Source organism: Trachypithecus francoisi, unplaced genomic scaffold (genome assembly GCF_009764315.1).
Source record: "Trachypithecus francoisi isolate TF-2019V2 unplaced genomic scaffold, Tfra_2.0 Lachesis_group14, whole genome shotgun sequence".
In the NCBI taxonomy this organism is placed as follows: domain Eukaryota; kingdom Metazoa; phylum Chordata; class Mammalia; order Primates; family Cercopithecidae; genus Trachypithecus; species Trachypithecus francoisi.
Window position 1 is genome coordinate 55,750,378 of NW_022681459.1, and position 25,621 is coordinate 55,775,998.

The following is a 25,621-nucleotide window of genomic DNA, read 5'->3' on the forward strand; positions in this document are numbered from 1 at the left end:
GAATTTAATCTGCCCCCGCCCCAGGGTGCACGAATGAAGGGCGTAGACCAAGTGCAGGGGCAGATCTGGCCTTTATTTAAAATGTTGGTATTTTGTTCATCATGGACTTTTTGCGTTAGTTTTGATTTTTGAAATATTTCATTGAAATATTTGTTTTATGTGAGAGCTGAAAAGATAAAACTCTTAGAAGAAAACAGAAGTAAATCCTCATGGCCTTGGATTTAGCAATGGATTCTTAGATGTAACATCAAAAGGACAAGCAACAACAACAAAACAGTTAAGTTGGACTTTGTCAAAATTTAAAACTTTTCTGTATCCAAGGACACTACTCAGGAAACTGAAAAGATTAACACAATGGGAATAAATATTTGTAAATCATATATTGGATAAGAGTCTAGAATCCCGAATATATAAAGAATTCTTGGCCGGGCACAGTGGCTCACGCTTGTAATCCCAGCACTTTGGGAGGCTGAGGTAGAAGGGTCACCTGAAGTCAGGAGTTCAAGACTGGCCTGGCCAACATGGAGAAACTTCATCTCTATTAAAAGTACAAAAACAGGCCGGGCACGGTGGCTCACGCTTGTAATTTCAGCACTTTGGGAGGCCAAGGTGGGCGGATCACGAGGTCAGGAGATTGAGACCATCCTGGCTAACATGGTGAAACCCTGTCCCTACTAAAAATACAAAAAATTAGCTGGGCATAGCGGTGGGCACCTGTCATCCCAGCTCCTTGGGCGGCTGAGGCAGGAGAATGGCATGAACCCGGGGGGCAGAGTTTGCAGTGAGCCAAGATCGCGCCACTGCACTCCAGCCTGGGCGACACAGCCAGACTCCATCTCAAAAAAAAAAAAAAAAAAAAGTACAAAAATAGCCAGGCATGGTGGCACGTGCCTATAATCCCAACTACTTGGGTGGCTGAGGCAGGAGAATTGCTTGAACCTAGAAGGTGGGGAGGTTGGAGTGAGCCGAGATTGTGCCACTGCACTCCAGTCTGGGCAACAGAGCCAGACTCCGTCTCAAAAAACCAAAAAACAAAAATAATTCTTACAACTCAACAGCGAAATGACAAACAGCCCAAATTTAAAGTGGGCAAAGAATTTGAGGTGACAGTTCTCCAAAGAAGACACACCTTTCACCTTTCACAGTGTTTTCAAGGTTCATTCATGCTGAAGGAAGGCAGACACAAAAGGTCACACCTGTATGACTGCACTTACATGCATGTCCAGAATAGGCAAGCATAGAGACAGAAAGAAGATTGGTGGTCACCAGGGACTGGGCGGATGGGGATGGTAACTCACCGAAGCCTCAAACTCCTGGCTCCGGCAATTGTCCTGCCTCAGCCTCCCATAAATGGTTACTTTTATGTGAACTTTACCTCAATAAAAGAGAATTTGTCTTATTGAGTTTTTGGTGCCCCTCCACCCTTAAATTTTGCACTTGAGTACCTCCCTGCTCCCCCACCTGGTTGGTGAAAGTGAAGATGGCCAATCCTCAAGCCTCTGATATTTCACTCCTGCAAAAACAAGGTGCCCCAAGGGGCCAAGAATAAGGGTGGCAAGGAAGCCTTGCAAAGAGCCCAGTGAGGGCCCCAGGCACCTTGCCAGGCACCTCCTCCAGGTTACCACAGGGTGGAAGTTGCAGAGGCCAGCAGGGACAATGTCTTTGGAGACCATTGCAGGGGTCAGGTATGGTGTGACAATTTCCTTCCCCTTCCCGCTCACCACTGCTGCGTGGCAGGGCCTTCCTGGGAGCACCTGACCTGTGCTCCTGGAGGCCAGGGACCCAGAAACTGGTGTCCGCCTGTGACAGCGGCTCTGAGGGATGAAGGGGTGCAGAAGCTGCGGTGGGGAAGGCCACACTCCCGGCTGGTCAGGAGGAAGGGTGCCCATGCTTCCTCTGGCCTAGGTGTGGCCTCAGGGGGAAAGAGAGCAGGAAGCAGGACTCTGCCCAAAAGGGTTGTCTGGGGGGTGGTGGGCTGTCGCAGGTGGGCCAAAGATCTGCAAACCCTAGGCTGAAGGATGTCTGGGAAGCCCCTAAATGAGACACCACAGATGAGAGGCCTTCAGTGAGACCCTCAGAGTGGCCCTCTGAAGAGCCTAACACGCCCTCCAGGGAAGGGTCAGTCCTGCAGGTGAGTGCAGCCAGACGCCAGCAGCAACACAAGTGTCAGCCAGGTCAGATCTCTCCTCCCCCCCACCCCCTTCCTCTACCACTTCCAGCCTGGGGGCCAGAGGCAGCCTGGGGAGAGGGCAAAGGCCCTGGCTGAGGAGGGGAGAAGTTAATAAGCAATGAGGTATTCACTTCACTGTGTATTAGTCAATAGAATTCTGACTAGTACATGGGTTCAACTAGTACATGGGCTGAAGAAAACTTTATTTATTTATTTTTATTTTTTGAGACGGAGTCTCACTCTGTCACCCAGGCTGGAGTGCAGTGGTGCAATCTCGGCTCACTGCAACCTCTGCCTCCCAGGTTCAAGCGATTCTCCTGCCTCAGCCTCAGAGTAGCTGGAGTAGAGGCACATGCCACCACGCCCGGCTCATTTTTGTAGTTTTAGTAGATGGGTTGTCCCCATGTTGGCCAGGCTGGTCTGGAACTCCTGACCTAAGGTGATCCACCCACCTCAGCCTCCCAAAGTGCTAGGATTACAGGTGTGAGCCACCGTGCCCAGCCAAGGAAACTTTATTCTAATCAAAGGTGAACCAAGAACTTTTTAGCCAAGGAGTAGGAAAGAACTAGGCTCAGGCAATGCATGTGCCCGAGCAGGGGTTTGTGGGGGGATATATACATTCTTTTTATTAAAATGTAAGATCTGTTTACCCAACATACTGGTTACAATAGTGAGAAAACCAGTCCCAGGGTGCTTAGCACCATTATTTGTAATGGAAAAATATAGACAGCAACCTTGACAACCACCAGTAGGAGAACAGATGAACTCTAGTATACAGCCTTAGTAAAATACTCAACAGTCATGAAAATGAATAAACCAAAGCTACATGAATCAATGTGGTCTTTATAGCCTGTAGAAGAATATATGCAATATGATGGCATTATGGAAAGTCTAGTAACAGGCAAAACAGTATATTGCTAATAAACTTGTCCCTACGTAATAAAACAATAAAGAAATGCAAGAGAATAAAAAGTAGACCTAGGTTAATAGTTACCCCTGGGAGGAGGCTGGGGATCCTTCCTTGAAGGATACACTGAGGCTTACAGTCCTATTGGAATTGTTTTATTTCTCTAGCTGGGGTATGGGCATATGAGTGGTCTTTATTCTTTTTTACATCTTTTTGTAAATCTTAGTTTATCATCAGTAAGAAGTACCCTTGGCCCCTCCCATTTCTCCCTGGCTACTGCCGCACCATGTCGGCAGAACTTACCCAAAGAATTGTATGTGGTCATCTCCACCTCCCTATCTTCTTCCCATTTCCCCCTCAGTCCACTCCACTCAAACTTTGCCCCACCACACCACTGACACTGCTCTTGTCCAGGATGCCACCAAAGATGCCCTGTTCCCAAATTCAGTGGCCATTCATCTCTCTGACCTCAGCCACATCGGACATGGCTGGCCACGCCCTCTTTCTTGAAACCCTCTGGCCCTGGCTTCCAGGACTGCCCCCCACCAACTCCCTGCTCTCCTGCCTTACTGCCCTCCTCCTCCAGCTCCACTCTGGCTGGAGCTTTGCATATAGGACTCCAGGGTCTGTCTGCTTCTCCATAGTGCCTCCTCCCTATGTGACCACTGAGAACCCTAATCTGTCTTCAGTCCTGGCATTTATTTCCCCTACCCTAGTCTGCTCTGGCTGCCATTACAAAATACCACAGACTGAGTGGCTTAAACAATTTATTTCTTACGCTCTGGAAGCTGGAATCCAAGATCAGGGTGACAGCACGGTCCAGTTCTTGGAGAAGGCCTTCTTCCTGGTTTGCTGACTGCTGCCATTTTATTTATTTATTTATTTTATTATTATTATTATTATTTTTTTTTTTTTTGAGACGGAGTCTTGCTCTGTCACCAGGCTGGAGTGCAATGGCACGATCTCGGCTCACTGCAACCTCTGCTTCCTGGATTCAAGCAATTCTCCTGCCTCAGCCTCCTGAGTAGCTGGGACTACAGGCGCACACCACCAGGCCCAGCTAATTGTTTGTATTTTTAGTAGACACGGGGTTTCACCATGTTGGCCAGGATGGTCTTGATCTCTTGACCTCTTGATCCACCCACCTCGGCCTTCCAAAGTGCTGGGATTACAGGCGTGAGCCACTGTGCCTGGCCAGACTGCTGCCTTCTTATGTTTTCACATGGTCTTTGTCTGGCATGTGCATGTGCATGGTGGTAGAGGGGGGATGTTTCTCTTCTTCTAAGGCTGCTGATATGGTTTGGCTGTGTCCCTACCCAAATCTCATCTTGAATTCCCAGGTATGGTGGGAGGGACCCAGTAGGAGGTAATTGAATCATGGGGACAGGTCTTTCCCATGCTGTTCCTGTGATCATGCATAGGTCTCATGAGATCTGATAGTTTTTAAAAGGGGAGTTTCCCTGCACAAGCTCTCTTCTCTTGTCTGCTGCCATGTGAGACATGCCTTCCACCTTCCACCATGATTGTGAGACCTTCCCAGCCACGCGGAACTATAAGTCCAATAAACCTCTTTCTTTTGTAAATTGCCCAGTCTCAGGAATGTCTTTATCAGCAGTGTGAAAATGGACTAATACACCCACCATAAGTGCCCCACCCTCATGACCTAATTAACTCTAATTATTATACCACCCAAAGGGTACACCTCCAAATACCATCACGTTGGCAATTAGAGCTTCGGTATATTAATTCGGGGGGACACATTCACTCCACAGCACCCCTAAATACCAGACTTGGATCAGAACGACCAACAGGAAACTGCTGACATGTGACCATGTTTGATCTATCAAAGCAGCAACTTCCTGAGATCACACCTAATAAAGACCTCTTCCTGACAGGCACAGGGAGTCGTCCTCGTTTGCTCTTTTTCACTCACATCTGATGTGCAGGGCCGGTTTCATGGGTGTGCACCTGGGTAGTCACATTCGGTCTCACACATAAAAGGGCCCTGTGCTTGCTTTAATGCTCTGCTGTAGCTGTCCAGATATTCCAAATAACGCTTGAATGAGGAACAATGCATTTTCCATTGGCAGAGGGCCCCCAAAATTACATAGCTGGTCCCTCTGACATCTAATCCATTAACCAGTGCTGTCTTTTCCACACACAAACCCAAACCAAGCCAAGATCAGCTCATGTACGCACCAGCTGACCCTCCAACACCCAGGCCTGCCCCTTCCACTTCACTGGGCCCTCCTCATTGGCCTACCTTCTTCCCCTCTTGCTTACCTTCAGTCTGTTTCCCCACAGCAGGGTGATGTTTGCAAGATGGAAATCAGGTCAGGCCCCTTTGCTGCTCAAAACCCTCCAAAGGCTTCCCAGCCCACGTGAGACAAAATCCAACCGTGTTAGTTACCATGTCCTACAAGCCCCTGCCTGCTTTGTCTTTGGCCATCTCTCCAATTACATTTCCCCCACTCACTATCCTCCCCCTTACCCCAGACACACTACTAACCTCTCTCCTGCCTGTCTCAATGCTTTTGCACATACAATTCCCCCTGCTAGTGAGAGGTGACAACGTGGTAGCAGCCCTCGATCGCTCTCGGCGCCTCCTCGGCCTCTGCGTCCACTCTGGTCGGGCTTGAGGAACCCTTCAGCCCGCCGCTGCACTGTGACAGCCCCTCTCTGGGCCGGCCGAGGCCGGAGCCGGCTCCCTCTGCCAGCGGGGAGGTGTGGAGGGAGAGGCCGAGCGGTAACCGGTGCTGCGCTCGGCGCTCGCGGGCCAGCGCGAGTTCCGGGTGGGCGCGGGCTCGGCGGGTTCTGTGCTGGGAGCCGCCGGCCCGGGCAGAGGGGCTTAGCACCCGGGCCAGCAGCTGCAGAGGGTGCGCCGTGTCCCCCAGCACTGCCGGCCCGCCCGCGCCACGCTCAAATTCTGGCCGGGCCTCAACCGCCTCCCCGCGGGGCAGGGCTTGGGACCTGCAGCCGCCATGCCCGAACCCCGCTCCCCGCGCCGTGGGCTCTCGCGCGGCCCAAGCCTCCCCGACGGGCGCCGCCCCCTGCTCCAGGGCGCCAGGTCCCATCGACCACCCAAGGGCTGGGGAGTGCTGGCGCGCGCTGCGGGACTGGCAGGCACCTCCGCCCGCGGCCCTGGTGCGGGATCCACTAGGCGAAGCCAGCTGGGCTCTTGAGTAGGGTGGGGACTTGGAGAACTCCTAGGTCTAGCTGAAGGATTTTATATGCACCAATCAGCACTCTGTGTCTAGCTCAGAGTTCGTGGATGCACCAATCAGCACTCCATATCTAGCTAATCTAGTGGGAACTTGGAGAACTTTCATGTCTAGCTGTAGAACTGTAAAGGCACCAATCAGCACTTTGTATCTAGCTCAAGGTTTGTAAATGCACCAATCAGCCCCCTGTGTCTAGCTCAAGGTTTGTAAACACACCAATCAGCACTCTGTCAAAACAGACCAATCAACTCTCTGTAAAATGGGCCAATCAGCTCTGTGCAAAGTGGACCAATCAGCAGGATGTGGGTGGGGTCAGATAAGGGAATAAAAGCAGGGACCCCCCCCCCCCCCAACCAGCAGCAGCAACCCTGGGGGGGGGGTGACCTGACTGCCTTAGCTTCCATGGAAGGTTTGTTCCTTTGCTCTGGGTCTGTGTTGTGTTTATGAGCTGTAATACAGCAAAGATCTGTAGCTTCACTGCAGAAGTCGGTGAGACCACGAACAACTCCAAACCAGAAATGAACAACTTTGGATGCGCCACCTTTATGAACTGTAACACTCACTGCGAAGGTCTGCAGCTTTACTCCTGAAGTCAGGGAGACCATGAGCCCACTGGAAGGAATTAACTCTGGATACGTCCAAACATCAGAAGGAACAAACTGGGACACACCATCTTTAAGAACTGTAACACTCACTGTGAGCGTCTGTGGCTTCATTCTTGAAGTCAGCATAGACCAAGAACCCACCAACTGACCAATTCTGGACACCATAGGAATGCGATTCCTTATTTCTTTTCATGGCTTGCTCCTTCACTTCATGCAGATCTGTGGGCTTAGCATCTCCCCAGAGGCCTATCCTGACTCTCATAGCTCATTCCTATTCCTTATTTCTTACCCTGCCTTACTTTTCTTCATACCACATTTCACAGCTGAAATCACACACATTATGTCTTGGCCTAATTAGTTCTGATCACTCCCACTATAATAGAAAACTCTGTAAGAACTGGGACTGGGGCCAATGCCTAGAAAAATGTGTAGCATGTAATAGGTGCTGAAGAAATGTATGAAATAGGCTGGGCACGGTAGGCTCACACCTGTAATTTGGCACTTTAGGTGGCTGAGGGGGGAGGATTACTTGAAGCCAAGAGTTCAAGACCAGCCTGGACAACATAGGGAGACTATCTCTACCAAAATAAATAAAGTTAGCTGGAAGTAGTGGTGTGTACCTGTAGTCCTAGCTACTCAAGAGGTTGAGGCAGGAGAATCACTTGAGCTCAGGAATTGGCAGCTGCTGCAGTGAGCTGTGATGGTGCCACTGAACTCCAAACTGGGCGATAGAGGAAGACCCTGTCTCAAAAAAAAAAAAAAAAAGAGTGTACACTAAGAAAACAAAAAAGTGGTAGACCTAAATCCAACCATATCAATAATCATGTTAAATGGTGATGGTACCAATACTTCAATTAAAAGGCAGAGATTGACTAGATGAAAAAAAAAAAAACTCTATTACATGTTGCCTACAAAAGACCACTTTAAATATAAAGAAATGAGTAAGTTGAAAGTAAATGAAAAAAAAATATGCCATATAGGCAGTAAGCAAAAGAAGGTTAGTGTGGCTATTTTAACTAATATCAGGTAAATTAGACTCTGAAACAAAGATTACTGCCAGAGATAATGAGAGAAATTTCATGCCCAGATACGGTGGCTTATGCCTGTAATCCCAGCACTTTGGGAGGCTGAGGTGGGTGGATCACTTGAGCTCAGGAGTTCGAGACCAGAGTGAGTAACATGGCAAAACCTCATCTCTACAAAAAATACAAAAATCAGCCAGGCATGGTGGCACACGCCTGTAGTACCAGCTACTTGGGAAACTGAGGTGGATCACCTAAGCCCAGGGAGGTCCAGGCTGCAGTGAGCCGTGATCACATCATTGCATTCCAGCCTGGGCAGCAGAGTGAGACTCTGTCTCAAAATAAACAAAAAACAAAACAACAAAAAGATATTTCATAATGATAAAAGAAGCAACTCATAAAAAATACAACCACGAATGCGTATATATTTAATAAACAGAAGGCCAGGTGAGATGGCTCATGTCTGCAAACCCAGTACTTTGGAAGGTGGAGGGGGATGATATGGTTTGGCTCTGTGTCCCCACCCAGATCTCATCTTGAATAGTACTCCCATAATTCCCATGTGTTGTGTGGGGGGGATTCAGTGGGAGATACTGAATCATAGGGTTAGTTTTCCCCATATTGTTCTCATGGCAGTGAATAAGTCTCAGAAGATCTGATGGTTTTATCAGGGGTTTCTGCTTTTGCATCTTCCTCATTTTCTCTTGCCACTGCCATGTAAGAAGTACCTTTCCGCCGGGCGCAGTGGCTCATGCCTGTAATCCCGGCACTTTGGGAGGCCGAGGCAGGCAGATCACAAGGTTAGGAGATCGAGATCATCCTGGCTAACATGGTGAAACCCCATCTCTACTAAAAATACAAAAAATTAGCCGGGCATGGTGGTGGGCGCCTGTAGTCCCAGCTACTCAGGATGCTGAGGCAGAAGAATGCCGTAAACCTGGGAGGCGAGCTTGCAGTGAGCTGAGATCGTGCCACTGCACTCCAGCCTGGGCAACAGAGTGAGACTCCATCTCAAAAAAAAAAAAAAAAAAAGTGCCTTTTGCCTCCTGCCATGATTCTGAGGCCTCCCTAGCCATATGGAACTGTAAGTCCAATTAAACATCTTTTTCTTCCCAGTCCTGGGTATGTCTTTCCAGTCCTGGGTATGTCTTTATCAGCAGCATGAAAACAGACTAATACAGTAAATTGGTACCATTAGACTGGGGCATTGCAAAAACATACCTGAAAATGTGGAAGCAATTTTGGAACTGGGTAACAGGCAGAGGTTGGAACAGTTTGGAGGGCTCAGAAGAAGACAGGAAAATGTCAGAAAGTTTGGAACTTCCTAGAGACTTGTCGAATGGCTTTGCCCAAAATGCTGATAGCGATATGGACAATAAGGTCCAGGCTGAGGTGGTCTCAGATGGAGATGAGGAACTTGTTGGGAACTGGAGCAAAGGTGACTCTTGTTATGTTTTAGCAAAGAGACTGGCAGCATTTTGCCCCTGCCCTAGAGATTTGTGGGACTTTAAACTTGAGAGAGATGATTTAGGGTATCTAGTGGAAGAAATTTCTAAGCAGCAAAATATTCAATAAGTAACTTAGGTGCTGTTAAAAGCATTCAGTTTTAAAAGGCAAACAGCATAGAAGTTTGAAAAATTTGCAGCCCGATAATGTGATAGAAAATTTCATTTTCTGAGAATTCAAACCAGCTGTAAAAATTTGTATAAGTAACAAGGAGCCAAATGTTACTCCCCAAGACAATGGGGAAAAGGTCTCCAGGGCATGTCAGAGGTCTTCATGGCAGCCCCTCCCATCACAGGCCTGGAGGCCTAGGAGGAAAAAGCAGTTTTGTGGGCCGGGCCCAGGGTCCCCAAGCTGTGTGCAGCCTAGGGACTTGGTGCCCTGTGTCCCAGCTGCTCCAGCTGTGGCTGAAAAAGGCCAATGTAGAGCTCGGGCTATGGCTTCAGATAATGCAAGCCCCAAGCCTTGGAAGCTTCCACGTGGTGTTGAGCCTGTGGTTGCACAGAAGTCAAGAATTGAGGTTTGGGCACCTCTGCCTAGATTTCAGAAGATGTATGGAAATACCTGGATGCCAGGCAGAAGTTTACTGTCGGGGGAGGGTTCTCATGGAGAACCTGTGCTAGCGCAGTGCAGAAGGGAAATGTGGGGTCAGAGCCCCCACACAGAGCCCCTACTGGGGCACCGCCTAGTGGAGCTGTGAGAAGAGGGCCACCATCCTCCAGACCCCAGAATGGTAGATTCACCAACAGCTTGCACCATGAGTCTAGAAAAGCTGTAGACACTCAACACCAGCCCATAAAGGCAACCAGGAGGGAGGCTGTACCCTGCAAAGTCATGGGGGTGGAGCTGCCCAAGACCATGGGAACCCACCTCTTGCATCAGCATGACCTGGATGTGAGGTATGAAGTCAAAGGAGATAATTTTGGAGCTTAGGATTTGACTGCCCCACTGGATTTCGGTCTTGCATGGGCCCTATAGCCCCTTTGTTTTGGCCAATTTCTCCCATTTGGAACAGTTGTATTTACCCAATGTCTGTACCGCATTGTATCTAGGAAATAACTAACTTGTTTTTGATTTTTTTTTCTTTTTTTTGAGACAGTTTCATTCTTGTTGCCCAGGCTGGAGTGCAATGGCGTGATCTTGACTCACTGCAACCTCCACTTCCTGGGTTCAAGCGATTCTTCCGCCTCAGCCTCCCGAGTAGCTGGGATTACAGGCATGCACCACCACGCCTGGATAATTTTGTATTTTTAGTAGAGATGGAGTTTCTCTATGTTGGTCAGGCTGGTCTCAAACTCCCAACCTCAGGTGATCCGCCCGCCTCAGCCTCCCAAAGTGCTGGGATTACAGCCGTGAGCCACCATGCCTGGCCAGTTGCTTTTGAATTTACAGGCTCATAAGCATAAGCGACTTCCTTTGTCTCCGATGGGACTTTGGACTGTGGACTTTTGAGTTACTGTGAAATGAGTTAAGACTTGGCTGGGTGCGGTGGCTCAAGCCTGTAATCCCAGCACTTTGGGAGGCCGAGACGGGCGGATCACAAGGTCAGAAGATCGAGACCATCCTGGCTAACACGGTGAAACCCCGTCTCTACTAAAAAATACAAAAAACTAGCCGGGCGACGTGGCGGGCGCCTGTAGTCCCAGCTACTCGGGAGGCTGAGGCAGGAGAATGGCCTAAACCCAGGAGGCGGAGCTTGCAGTGAGCGGAGATCCGGCCTCTGCACTCCAGCCTGGGCGGCAGAGCGAGACTCCGTCTCAAAAAAAAAACAAAGAAAAACAAAAAAAAAAAAAACAAAAAAAGACTTTAGGGGACTGTTGGGAAGGCATGATTGGTTTTGAAATGTGAGATGAGATTTGGCAGGGGTGGAATGATATGGTTTGGCTCTGTGTCCCCACCCAAATCTCATCTTGAATTGTACTCCCATAATTCCCACATGTTGTGGGAGGGACTTGGTGGGAGATAATTGAATCATCGGGGCAGTTTCCCCTATATTGTTTTGTGGCAGTGAATAAGTCTCAGGAGATCTGATGGTTTTATCAGGGGTTTCCACTTTTGCGTCTTCCTCATTTTCTCTTGCCACCACCAGGTAAGGACATGCCTTTTGTCTCCTGCCCTGATTCTGAGGCCTCCCCAGCCATATGGAACTGTAAGTCCAATTAAACCTCTTTTTCTTCCCAGTCTTGGGTATGCCTTTATCAGCAGCATAAAAATGGACTAACACAGGGGAGGGCCAATTAAGACCATGAGTTTGTGACTAGCCTGTGAAATACAGCAAGACACACCATCTCTACAAAAAAAAAAATTCAAAAAAATCAATCGGGGTAGTGGTGTAGACCTATAGTCTGGGAGGCTAAGGCAGGAGGATTCCTTGAGCCCAGGAGTTCAAGGTTACAGTGAGCTATGATTGCACCATTGCACTCCAGCCTGGGCAACAGAGCAAGACCCTGTCTCTAAAATCATTCATTCAATCAATCAATCAATCAATCAAGTCCCAAAATATACAGCAAAAATGGAGTTAAAAGAATGAGGCTGGGTGCGGTGGCTTAAGCCTGTAATCCCAGCACTTTGGGAGGCCGAGATGGGCGGATCACGAGGTCAGGAGATCAAGACCATCCTGGCTAACACGGTGAAACCCCGTCTCTACTAAAAATACAAAAAACTAGCCGGGCGAGGTGGTGGGCGCCTGTAGTCCCAGCTACTCAGGAGGCTGAGGCAGGAGAATGGCTTAAACCCGGGAGGCGGAGCTTGCAGTGAGCTGAGATCCGGCCACTGCACTCCAGCCTGGGCGACAGAGCGAGACTCCGTCTCAAAAAAAAAGAAAAAAGAATGAGGCCAGGCACAGTGGCTCACGCCTGTAATCCCAGCATTTTGGGAGGCCAAGGTGGGTGGATCACTTGAGGTCATGACACTGCACTCCAGCCTGGGTGACAGAGAGAGACTCCATCTCAAAAAACAAGTAAGCAAACAAACAAAACAAAACAAAAAACTCCAAGCCAGCTAGAAAGAAAAGAGCAAAGCGAACCCAAAAAAAGAAACCGAAAGTCAGACCTTCCTGTGCACCCAGGGATCTCACAGTTTCCTCCTGATCTCCCACGCTATGACTGGCTTTCCCAAGGGTTCCTGCTGAAGCTCCTTGTCTGTGGTCTGCACGGGGCTGAACTGCCCTCCTGAGCCATCCTGACCCTGGGCCTGTACACACTTGGGGACGGAGAGGGGAGGGGTACCCGCAAAGCCCCCAGTGCCGACTGACCCCCAGCTCCGAGGTCACAGCTGCTCTCTGGGACTCTCTCTGAGACCCCTCTGCCCGTGGCCTTCGACGCCCGAGACCCCCACTGTCCCCAAGACCCCCACTGTCCCCGCGACCCCCGCGGCAGTTGGGCGCGCCTCGCGGCCTCCACGGCGCCTCCCAGCTTCTCCTGGGTCGGCGCCATGAGGCCTGGGCCCGCTCTCCTCCTTCTGGGCCTGGGCCTGAGCCTCGACCGCCTCCCGCTGCCGCCGGCTCCTCGCGAGGCACAAGCCGCCGTCCCCGGGGCGCCCAGAGGCCTCCTCAGGGGCGCCCAGGGCCTCGGGGTGCGCGGCGGCCGCGCCCTCCTCAGTTTGCGGCCCAGCGCGGTGCGGGCGGGCGGCGTGGTCCTGAGCGGCCGCGGCAGCCTCTGCTTCCCCCGTGGAGGGGCCAGGTGGCGCTGGTACTGCCTTGTGTTGCGCGTCCTGCTCAGCGCCCAACGCCTGTCCCGGCCCGCCGTGCCCACGCTCGTCGATCTGCAGCTCACGGCGCGCGGCGGTCGCCTCTCCCTGACGTGGTCCGCGCCGCTACCGCGCTGGCCCCGGCGCTTGGCCTGGGCCTTCCGCCTGCGGCTGCTTGGACCCGGCGCCGCCCGCCCGCCCTCCCCCGCGGCCCGCGTCTTCCCGCGCTCCGCCGCGCCGGACCCGCGGCCCCAACCGGGCTTCGTGGCCCGCACCGAGTGCCCCACAGACGGTCCCGCGCGCCTGATGTTGCAGGTCGTCAACTCATCCCGCCACAGAGCCGTCGAGTCGTCCGTGTCCTGTCAGATAAACGTCTGCGTCATCCAGCGCGTGAGGATCAACACGGACCAGAGGGGCGCCCCCGTGCGCCTGAGCATGAAGGCGGACGCCACCATCAACGCCTCGGTGCAGCTGGACTGCCCGGCTGCGCTTGCCATCTCCCAGTACTGGCAGGTGTTCTCAGTACCCGCCGTGGGCCACGCGCCCGACTGGACGCAGCCCTTGGATCTGCCCCAGCTCGAGATCAGGAATAGCCCCTTGTTCATTCACATCCCCAGCAATTCGTTACAGTGGGGAGTGTATGTGTTTAATTTCACGGTGTCCATCACCACAAGGAACCCCAAGATGCCCGAGGTGAAAGATTCGGACGCCGTCTATGTCTGGATTGTCAGGAGTTCCCTGCAGGCGGTGATGCTTGGCGATGTCAACATAACAGCTAATTTCGCAGAGCAGCTGATTCTGGACGGGTCCACATCCTCGGACCCAGATGCGGACAGCCCGTTACAGGAACTCCAATTCTTTTGGTACTGTACCACAGATCCCAGAAACTACCGTGGGGATCGAATAATCCTGGGGAGCAAGGAAGTCTGTCACCCCGAGCAAGCTAATCTGAAGTGGCCCTGGGCCACGGGGCCTGTACTGACACTTTTGCCAGAAACACTTAAAGGCGACCACGTGTATTTCTTCAGAATGGTGATTCAGAAGGACTCTAGGACAGCTTTTTCTGATAAGAGGGTTCACGTGCTCCAAGGACCAAAAGCCATAGCCCACATCACATGTATCGAAAATTGTGAGAGAACCTTCATTGTCTCTGATAGATTTTCTTTGTTCCTAAATTGCACAAATTGTGCAAGCCGTGATTTCTATACATGGTCAATTTTGTCTTCTTCAGGTGGTGAGATGCTATTTCATTGGATGGGGGAAACTGTAACAGGAAGGAATGGTGCTTATCTGTCTATAAAAGCTTTTGCTTTTCAGCATTTTTTGGAAGCTGAGTTTTCAGTTTCTCTACATCTAGCAAGTTGGAGTGGAGCTACCTCAGTCTTCAGGCATTCCTTTATTATTAACCATGGCCCTCAAATCGGAGAATGCAAAATTAATCCAGCTAAAGGAATTGCACTTATTACTAAATTTGTTGTACAGTGTAGTAATTTTAGGGATAAGCACGTCCCTCTTACATATAAAATAATTGTTTCTGATTTGCACAGTGTTGGTGAAATAAGTTCAGTAAAAGAGAACACCCTGGGGACCATCCTGTACTTGGGGCCTCAGTCCACATCACCCCCTTCCTTTCTCCCTGTTGGTATGGTGGCTAATCAATATGCCTTGAAGATATATGTCCAAGTCTATGACTCTCTAGGAGCTTTTTCTCAGGTGACTTTGCATGCCACTGCACAAGCTCCCACTGACAAAAATTCATCAAAGACTGTGTTGAATCAGTTACTCAGTTTCACCATGGGACCAAGTTCATTGCTGTCTACTTTGATTCAAAAGCAGGATTTTTTACCTGCAGGTTACTTACTGTATATAGTAGCTTCCGTTTTGAATAACATGAAAACTGAATTACATCTCCAAAATGACAGAGTCAATCTCCGAAAACACCTCATCAATCAGTCTTTCCTTCTTCCTGTAAGCACTTTGGTGGAAATTGGCCAGGTAGTCATGACTATTACCAAATTAACCCAGAAACCCTCTGAATTCACTTGGGATGCTCAGAAACGTGCCACCATGAGGATATGGCAAGCAAATCAAGCCCTACAAGAGTATCAACAAAAAGATAAACGCTTTCGATCTGAACAAATAGAAATCGTGAGCACTGGAATATTAATTAGTTTGTCTAATATTCTTAAAATGACTTCTCCTCACCAAGTGGTTAAAGATCCTTTCTATGTAATAGAATCTTTATCAGACACAATACTGGCTAATAAAGTGCCAGGGAACAAAACCACCTCAATGAGAACCCCCAATTTCAACATGTATGTCAAGAAAGTTGAAAAGTGGGGTGTTACCCAGGTCTTCGGAAATGAGAAACACTGCAGAAATTGTTTTTATCCAACACTCAATGCGAGCAGTGTTCCTGGTCTGTCTGCAAATGCTCCCATTTCCACAATGTTTTGTGATTTCACAAATGACCCCTTTCCTTGGTTAAATGATCAGGAAAACACTTCGGTACAGGTGTTTGGATTCAGAATGACAGGAGTTGCAGATAATGGTAGCATGCTAGAGATTACACCTGATGTAGCGGAAGTGTACCTCATCAGGAAAAACTTGACCTTTGCAGCGTTTAATCTCACAGTGGGACCCAACGGAGATGTTGATGGGTCCTCAAAGAAGACGACAGGTGGGTTTAGCTTTCAAGTGGACAGCAGAGTGCTTAGGGAGGTGCTGGTCCACATAGTGACAGAAGTGATGGTGCTGTTCACGGTGTTGGTGTACACAGGCAGTCAGATCACTCCCACAGCACTGGTCGCCACCTTCCTAGTGCCTCATGACATCCCTCCAGTTGCCAGCCAGAGCGCCCTGTTTGACCCGGCCTGCACAGTGAAGAAGGCCCGTGTAGTCTGTCTCCCCGTGTCCCTGCTGCAACTCATAGCTCAGCACAGCCCCTCTCCCCACTGTACTGTATCCATAGTTCTGCAGGCACCTCGTTTTGTCATGAAGCCTAATGACGAGCTAGTGAGAATTTCTATTTTCAGCATCCAGTGCTTGGACATGTATGGGATCCAGAGTGAATGGAGAGAGGGTTACTGCGTTCTTGGTGAGAAGACCAGCTGGCATGATGTGCACTGCATTTGCAAGAACATAGTGAGGGCCAGACGACAGCTGGGCGCAGTCGGACTCACCAACATTCACCTGCGTACCCACTATGTGATGGCCAAGATGATTGTGATCCCTAATCCTGTGGATCTACGGTTAAACATCATCAAGAGCCTTCACCAAAACCCTGTGACTCTCTTCACTGTGCTTTCCATTATTCTCTTATACGTGATCCTAGCTTTTTGGGCCTTATACAGGGATGAAATTGACCAGCATCTTCGGGGGCATGTGATAGTTCTACCAGATAATGATCCTTATGATAATTTATGCTACTTGGTGACTATTTTTACAGGAAGTCGTTGGGGGTCTGGGACCAGGGCCAATGTCTTTGTGCAACTTAGAGGAACTGTGAGTACCAGTGATGTGCATTGTTTAAGCCATCCACATTTTACAACTCTCTACCGAGGTAGCATCAACACTTTCCTCCTAACGACAAAAAGTGACTTGGGGGACATCCATTCCATCCGTGTGTGGCACAACAACGAGGGTCATTCGCCTAGCTGGTATTTAAGTAGAATCAAAGTGGAAAATCTGTTTAGCAGGCACATTTGGCTGTTCATATGCCAGAAATGGCTTTCTATTGATACCACTTTGGACAGAACATTTCACGTTACCCATCCAGATGAGCCTCTGACTAGAAAAGACTTTTTCTTTATAGATGTGAGTAGTAATCTCCAGAAAAACCACATGTGGTTCTCTATTTTTGCTAGTGTTGTTGCTAAAACATTCAATAGGCTCCAGAGATTGTCCTGTTGTTTAGCAATGTTGCTAAGCTCTCTTCTTTGTAACATTATGTTCTTTAATCTAAATAGACAAGAACAAACTGAGTCAAGAGAGAGGAGGTACATGAGATCAATGATGATAGGAATTGAAAGTGTCTTAATTACAATCCCTGTGCAATTATTAATAACTTTTTTGTTCACCTATTCCCAGAGGAAACCTCAAGCAGATCTAGAGGAGGTATCTCCTCAAAATCATCCTCTAATGTCAGAAGCAAGTGAGCACTGGGAAGAATGCTTAAGAAAATGGCATGCTTATGAAACTGCTAAGGCACACCCCAGGGAGGTTGCAAAACCTGCATCTAAAGGAAAGCCCAGGCTTCCAAAGCCTTCTCCTCAGGCAACCTCCAAACCCAAGCACAGGCATAGGAAAGCACAAATCAAGACCCCAGAGACCCCCAGGCCAAATACAAATTCCAATAACAACACAGAAGACAATCAGGATGTCCACTCCAAAGAGCATCCTTCCCAACAGGATCTCCAGCAGCTTAAGAAAAAACCCCAGATCATCCTGCCTTGGTGGTGTGTTTATGTTGCATGGTTTTTGGTTTTTGCTACTTCTAGCATATCCTCATTCTTCATCGTATTTTATGGACTGACTTACGGCTATGACAAGTCAATAGAATGGCTCTTTGCATCTTTTTGTTCATTCTGTCAGTCAGTTTTTCTGGTGCAGCCATCTAAAATTATACTCTTGTCAGGCTTCAGAACAAATAAACCCAAGTATTGCAAAAACCTTTCGTGGTCAACCAAGTATAAATATACTGAGATCAGGTTGGATGGAATGAGAATGCATCCAGAAGAAATGCAGAGGATACATGACCAGATTGTCCGAATCCGAGGCACGAGGATGTACCAACCCCTTACAGAAGATGAAATCAGAATATTCAAAAGAAAGAAGAGGATCAAGAGAAGAGCACTCCTGTTTCTGAGTTACATTCTAACTCACTTTATCTTTCTTGCCCTTCTGTTGATCCTTATCGTCCTACTACATCACATTGACAGCTTTTACTATAACCAGTTTATTCGTGATCGGTTCTCTATGGATCTTGCTAATGTGACTAAGCTAGAAGACATCTATAGATGGCTAAACAGCGTGCTGTTGCCTTTGTTACACAATGACCTGAATCCAACATTTCTTCCTGAAAGCTCATCTAAAATCCTTGGCCTTCCATTGATGAGGCAAGTGAGAGCAAAATCTAGTGAAAAAATGTGTCTACCTGCCGAAAAGTTTGTGCAAAACAGCATCAGAAGAGAAATTCATTGTCATCCCAAATACGGCATTGACCCAGAAGACACAAAAAACTATTCTGGCTTTTGGAATGAAGTTGATAAGCAGGCTATAGATGAGAGTACCAATGGATTTACTTATAAGCCTCAAGGAAAGCAATGGTTGTATTATTCCTATGGACTACTACACACCTATGGATCTGGAGGATATGCACTCTATTTTTTTCCAAAACAGCAGCGGTTTAATTCCACACTGAGGCTCAAAGAACTTCAAGAAAGCAATTGGCTGGATGAGAAGACATGGGCTGTGGTTTTGGAATTAACAACTTTTAATCCAGATGTAAATCTGTTCTGTAGCATTTCAGTCATATTTGAGGTCTCTCAGTTAGGAGTTGTCAACACAAGCATATCTCTGCACTCTTTTTCACTTGCTGATTTTGACAGAAAAACTTCAGCAGAAATCTACTTGTATGTGGCCATTCTCATTTTTTTCTTAGCCTACGTTGTGGATGAGGGTTATATCATTATGCAAGAAAGAGCTTCCTATGTGAGAAGTGTGTATAATTTGCTCAACTTTGCTTTAAAATGCATATTTACTGTGTTGATTGTGCTCTTTCTCAGGAAACATTTCCTGGCCACTGGCATAATTCAGTTTTACTTGTCGAACCCTGAAGACTTCATTCCCTTTCATGCAGTTTCTCAGGTAGATCACATCATGAGGATAATTTTGGGTTTCCTGTTATTTCTGACAATTTTGAAGACCCTCAGGTATTCCAGATTCTTCTACAATGTGCGCCTGGCTCAGAGGGCCATCCAGGCTGCCCTCCCTGGCATCTGCCACATGGCATTTGTTGTGTCCGTGTATTTCTTTGTATATACGGCTTTTGGTTACCTGGTGTTTGGTCAGCATGAATGGAACTACAGTAACTTGATTCATTCCACTCAGACAGTATTTTCCTATTGTGTCTCAGCTTTCCAGAACACTGAATTTTCTAATAACAGGATTCTGGGGGTCCTGTTCCTCTCATCTTTCATGCTGGTGATGATCTGTGTCTTGATCAACTTATTTCAGGCTGTAATTCTGTCTGCATACGAGGAAATGAAGCAGCCTGTGTATGAGGAGCCATCAGATGAAGTGGAAGCAATGACCTATTTGTGCCGTAAGCTGAGAATCATGTTCAGCTTTCTGACCTCACGATCTAAGGCCAAAGATGAGCCTGAGTTCTTTATTGACATGCTGTATGGGCAGCCAGAGAAGAACAGCCGCCGTTATCTGGGGCTGAAGACCAGAAACATCAACGGGAAGAAAATGGTTTACCTTGTTGTTTGATGGATGATGGTTTCATGAGTCACAAGCAAGTGTTCCCCCAAATGCTGAGTCTGTGGGATTAAGGGGATTAGGGAATGTCAGTGGCTTAGTCATGCTTTCTACTCATGTCCTTCACAAGGCGCATCCCCTACATTTGGAAGAATCCCCAATCTTGGCCTCTGCTCTTGGGAATGTAAAAATTGGTGTGGTATAGCATCTGGGGAGACAGCAGGATCACAGTGTGCGATTCCTGGACTGATTTCCTTTTAGAGGGGAGTTATATGACTCCCTGTACAAGGGCAACCCTGTTTCTTTGGTGCCTGCAATTTAGAGAAGGCAGAGCCACTGGTTTTGAGAATCAGATTTGAGAGAGGGACCTGGCCAGGGTGGAGCATTGTCTGGGTGTTTCTGTGCTTGACCCACGCTGGAAGCCGATGGCCTGTTGCTCCTGACAGAGCCCCAAACTCCTTGGCCTTGCTGGGAGGCCCCTTTGTAGATCAGGGCTGCTGAGCTTCCCCTCCTCTTGGTCCATCTGGGCTTAGGGCCTCGTGGGGAGTTCCAGGACTTGCTTCATGCTTGGGAATGCAGAAGTGGTGCTTCTCATTTATTCTTAAAGATACTGGTAAAGTAAAATTCAGTAACATTTTCTGACCAAGACACGTGTTTTGTTAAACAACAAAAAGGTGTATATGGGTTCATATTGAAATATGTCTATGTGTTGAATATAGCAACATATGCATCTAGGATTTGGGCATTTGGTTATTTATGGTGTGCCGGACTATTTAGGAATAAGGAAAATGTGGTTTATCACTTAAGGGAAACAAGGGCCGGTAGCTGTACTATTTTCACTCAGAAACATGTTCATTTATGTAGATGCCACTTTAAGCTTTATCAGAATTAAATGTGAGATTTCTTCTTTGAGCCTTGCAGTGATTTCTGTGTGAGGGGCATATACACATACAGCTCCTGCCCTCAAAGTGGAGGCCTAGGAAAGGGGGACAACCAAATGAGATGGGTGGCTGCTTTGTACCCACTTCGGTGTCCCTGTCATCTTCAGCTGCACTGAAATGGCCATACCACACTAGGCCCCTGCAGACACACATAGACTCCTTTCGTCGTTTTCTTCGAGGGGACGCCTAGACCTGGGCAGAATGTAGTTCTGTCTCACTTGTTGCCAGGTGGGAAGATGAAAAGGTCTCATGATTCACCCAAGGCCTCACACAGTTAAAAAGGGTCAGAAGGTTACATGGTGGCTGGGCGCAGTGGCTCACACCTGTAATCCTAGCACTTTGGGAGGCTGAGGTGGGTGGATCACTTGAGGTCAGGAGTTCAAGACCAGCCTGGCCAACATGGCGAAACCCCGTATCTACTAAAAATACAAATATTAGCCGGGCATGGTGGTAGGCACCTGTAGTCCCAGGTACTCAAGAGACCGAGGTAGGAGAATCACCTGAACCCAGGAGGCAGAGGCTGCAGTGAGCCGAGATCTCGCCACTGCACTCCAGCCTGGGCAACAGAGCAAGACTCTATCTCAAAAGAAGCAACAAAAAAGGAGGTCAGATGGGGATTTTCTAACTTCCCTGGTGGGAAGGCCATGGGAGTGGCCTGGCCCACACTGGCCCACTGTTTCCGACTGGGGCACATGTTCTTGAGATAGTGCCTCTCTTAACCACCTGACTTCTGAATGGATTGAGAAAAAGGGTCAGCAGGTGTCCACATGATTACTTTTTACTGATAGAGGCTGGTTGCAGTCGGGTCAAATGCACTTGCCCACTGAACTACAGAATGAGGGAGCTCGAGACCCAGTTGCAGGCAAGCTGCAGAGGCCTGCCCTTCAAGGCAGCAGTGACTGCTGGCAGAAGGGCAAGGCAGAGACACATGCTGTCTGTGGGTGGGCCTTCCCAGGCCTTCTCCTCCAGTTTGGTAATCCGCTGAAGTCCCTGCCCCTTCTCAGGGGATGAGTGGGATCAGGGTAGGCTAGTTGGCCTCCCTTCCCAGGAAGAAAGCACCAGGGGTGGAGAAAGGTTTCCCACCAACACAGCCTGAGCTGTGCAGTGGGAGAATGAGTTACTAATGAGTCAGGAGGGCCACAGTTGTAACCACAGGGGCCACATGGGCAGAGGCCGTAAGGAGTCATTGGAGGCCCAGGAACAACCACTGGAGGTGGTTTGAGTGACGACCAGGGACAGCTGCTGTGGGACCTGCCAAGTGAGACAAGAATCTCAATTTCTTGGTGAAAGTGAGAAAACCAACAGTCACAGGACTCTTTCCAGGCATGTTGGGAAAGAGAGTACGAGGGGTTTTCTTCTAACCTGATAAGAGTGATGACAGGTATTTATACAGTTTAGAAACAAGGAGATGCCAATTATACCATTATCAGGAGGACAAGGTATCAAGTAACAAATAAAAATTCAGGTTTCTTTTGAAGGCCATTTTCACAGGACATAGCAACAATTTGTGTGTGTTGGGGAAGTGGGAAGTGTCCTTTTTTTTTTTTTTTTTTCCCTTTTTTTCTTTTTTTGAGATGGAGTCTTGCTTTGTTGCCCAGGCTGGAGTGCAGTGACTTGATCTCAGCTCACTGCAACCTCTGCCTCCTGGGTTCAAGCAATTCTTCTGCCTCAGACTCTCAAGTAGCTGGGACTACAGGTGCACACCACCATGCTCAGCTAATTTTTGTATTTCTTTTTTTTTTTAGTAGAGATGGGGTTTCGCCATGTTGGCCAGGCTGGTCTCAAAATCCTGACCTCAGGTGATCCACTTGCCTCGGCCTCCCAGTGCTGGGATTACAGCGTGAGCCACTGCGCCCGGCCCATAGCAACAATTTCTAAAGGAGTCTTTTTTTTTCTTTTTCTTTTGAGATGGAGTCTTGCTCTGTTGCCCGGGCTGGAAGATCTGAGCTCACTGTAACCTCTGCCCACCGGGTTCGAGCAATTCTGGTGCCTCAGTCTCCCGAGTAGGTGGGACTACAAGCATGCCCCCACCAATGGCTGGCTAATTTTTGTATTTTTTTTTACTAGAGATGGGGTTTCACCATGTTGGCCAGACTGGTCTCAAACTCCTGGCCTCAAGTGATCTGCCTGCCTTGGCCTCCCAAAGTGCTGGGATTACAGGCGTGAGCCACCGCACCCAGCCTAAAGGAGTCCTTTAAGACTCTTGTTCTCATTATACTTCCAGGGATAGGGTAGGACTATTTCAGAATAATTGGCTATAGTCATGAATACCCTCCCACTGTCTCTGTTGCACGGAACAAGAAGATGGATATTCCTGGTTTTGTTCTCAATTTAGCCCCTTATTAAATACTCAGAGTAGTTGAACAAGTTTTATATGCAGAGAAAGCTCCATTGCTGTAGCTACAGAGAAGGGGATATATGCCCTTCATCTATCTCAACACTTCCTGTTAATTATGAAGACTTTGCATTTTAAGGCCTGCTTCTGGAATTTCATTAGTTAGCACTAAAAACAAAATGCAAGCCTTTAGACTTCCACGTTACTGGCAGAAACGGAGAATAGAACAAATAGAATGATATTTAGTGAAGTGGGGTACATATGAAGTTATTCTTCCACAGTACCCCCTTTTGCTGCTATTAGCAATATTTTAGCTCTAGATTTCATCTGCATTCAATTCCTTCCGATTTTCAGATTTTCTTTCACAGTCTTCACCTAAATACACAATGTACAATATTTGATATTGTGATAATCTTTTTTTTTTTTTTTTTGAGACGGAGTCTCGCTCTGTCACCCAGGCTGGAGTACAGTGGCACGATCTCGGCTCACTGCAAGCTCCGCCTCCCGGGTTCACGCCATTCTCCTGTCTCAGCCTCCCGAGTAGCTGGGACTACAGGCGCCCGCCACCTCGCCCGGCTAGTTTTTTGTATTTTTTAGTAGAGACGGGGTTTTACCGTGTTAGCCAGGATGGTCTCCATCTCCTGACCTAGTGATCCCTCCATCTCGGCCTCCCAAAGTGCTGGGATTACAGGCTTGAGCCACCACGCCCGGCCGATAATCTTTTAAGATTACATCCATACAACATTTTATAAGTATTGCCACAACATATATGCATTTTTCCCAGCAAGCCCACCCCTAGCATCTGTGGGGCCTAAGGCAGGACTACAAATCTCTGTATGTCCAAATATTTAAAAGCTTACAAACCGTTACATAAAACATTTATATCCACTTACCTGAACAAATACACCTTCATAAAACAGAATTCAAAATTATGTGTAAAACTATGGTTTTAATATAGCTGAAAATTGGCAAAATATTAAAGATAGCTAATGTTTATTGTATACCTCTGGGTATTCTGTTGATGGGCCACTAATGCTTGGATGGGTAATAAATACACACATAATTCACAAATTATGTTATTTCTTTCATAAATGTTTTTCTTGTCTTCATTTCAGAAGAATGACTAATGAAGATTTTCACGCAATTGCCTTTTTTTGACAGTAGTGCCAAATTAGACAACCTTTCCTGAGTCAGTATACTTTCTGATAGTTTTTAGTTATTTCAACTGGGAGAAACTTGACTTTGCTGAGAGCGGTAACGAATTATGAATAAGATTCTTAAAGCTGTATATGCAGAAATGAACCATGACTATTGATAATCATGTTTAAACACTGTAGAAAGGGCACATTTGAAAAATTATCGGGATTGCAGAAAATATTACACAATATTTTCATTATATAAAATAATGTTATTATTTCACCATTATCATCGTTTCTTACATTTGGATCCATATAGGATTTCTTACGTTTTTCTTTTATGTTGCTGGGGTATTATAAAGAAAACTGAAAACTGTGGTAGGTTACTCACTTTGTTTGAATCTCTCTCTTCAGTAGAATTTATACCTTGATCTACCATGGCCGGAAAATAGTCTCTATAGAAGTTAGTTTCAGAATCATTCGTACATAAATCTTTTTCTTCGGACTCCAGCAAATGCTTCTAGTTCTGATTTTCTTACATTGTACTTGAATGTCATTTTAGTGCTTATTTCATATGCAGTTACTTTTGGGAAACCATTTTCTCCTAAAACTTAATGCAATATTTTAAATCCTTTTGGATTCTTTAAAGTTTTTTCTAATTGTAATAACTGGACAGCTCAAATACAAAATTAACTATTTTCTGCCAAAGACCACGATTTGCTCTTTGAATGCTGCCTATTATTTCACTTAACTCTTCTAATGCATCTAATGTTAACCTGTCTAACATAAGTCAAATTGCTTTAACGGCACTTATGGGGTTACCATCATTGTATCTGAGGGTAGTCACAGGTCAAATTCAAAATGCTTCAAGATGTTCCATCTTTAGACACCTCTAGAAACAAAAACAAAAACAACCCAGTATGTCATCTTTGAAACGATCTAATGAATCGAATGCCATTGCACTAAGCACAGTGGAGGTCATCGAAATCCAGCTGCTTGCTAATTGCTTGCTACTTCCTGGGGCCGCTCTTGCCCAGGTCTAACAGTGGTTCTGGTTTCCATTACTGCTAAAATGTCTTCTACATCCTTACTTCGCAATTCGCCAAAGGAGCAAGTCCCAGACCCCCCAGCCTGCTGAATGTGGCTTGACAAGCCAAGAATAAATTCTGGTCTCTCAGGAACAGAGACGAAGCACCCCTCGGCATAGGGAAAGGTCACAGAGGGCCCTGTAACGCAACAGCACGTGAAAGGCTGCGGGCTGCTGGCACAGGCAGACCTCCCGCGTGGAGCAAAACCCTCAAATCTTTGTGGGAAGGAGGGCGGCCACCCTGTCGTCCCCAAAGCACAGGTGAAGGCCCGCTGCGGCTGGGGCGAGGGACTCCAGCTGGGAGGACTGGGGCTCACAGGCAAACCCAGACCGGTTTCAGAGTCCGGGCCCCTGACCCCAGGGAAAGGTGCCTCTCACACACCGGAGGCTCCAGGAGTAGGGCGGTCATTTTGGGTCTAGGGCACGGTGTGTCAGAGGCCACGGGCGGGAACAGAGGCAAGCAGGTGTGCCTGGTGCCTGGGGGCGAGGGGCAGCAGAGAGGCCCGGGAGGCTAAAGAAGAACG

At 47.8% G+C, this 25,621-nt stretch overlaps 1 protein-coding gene across 1 annotated transcript; it reads left to right on the forward strand.

Moving 5' to 3' along the window:
- The first annotated feature begins 12,840 nt into the window (after window positions 1-12,840).
- On the forward strand, window positions 12,841-20,510 carry PKDREJ (polycystin family receptor for egg jelly). The gene has a single exon (XM_033233587.1). It carries the CDS (start codon window positions 12,861-12,863, stop codon window positions 19,608-19,610), a length of 6,750 nt encoding a protein of 2,249 aa, XP_033089478.1. The 5' UTR covers window positions 12,841-12,860; the 3' UTR covers window positions 19,611-20,510.
- The last annotated feature ends 5,111 nt before the right edge of the window (window positions 20,511-25,621 follow it).

Excerpts from the sequence above, each read along its gene's own strand:
- PKDREJ (XM_033233587.1), top strand. The coding sequence starts at position 12,861 with ATGAGGCCTGGGCCCGCTCTCCTCCTTCTGGGCCTGGGCCTGAGCCTC.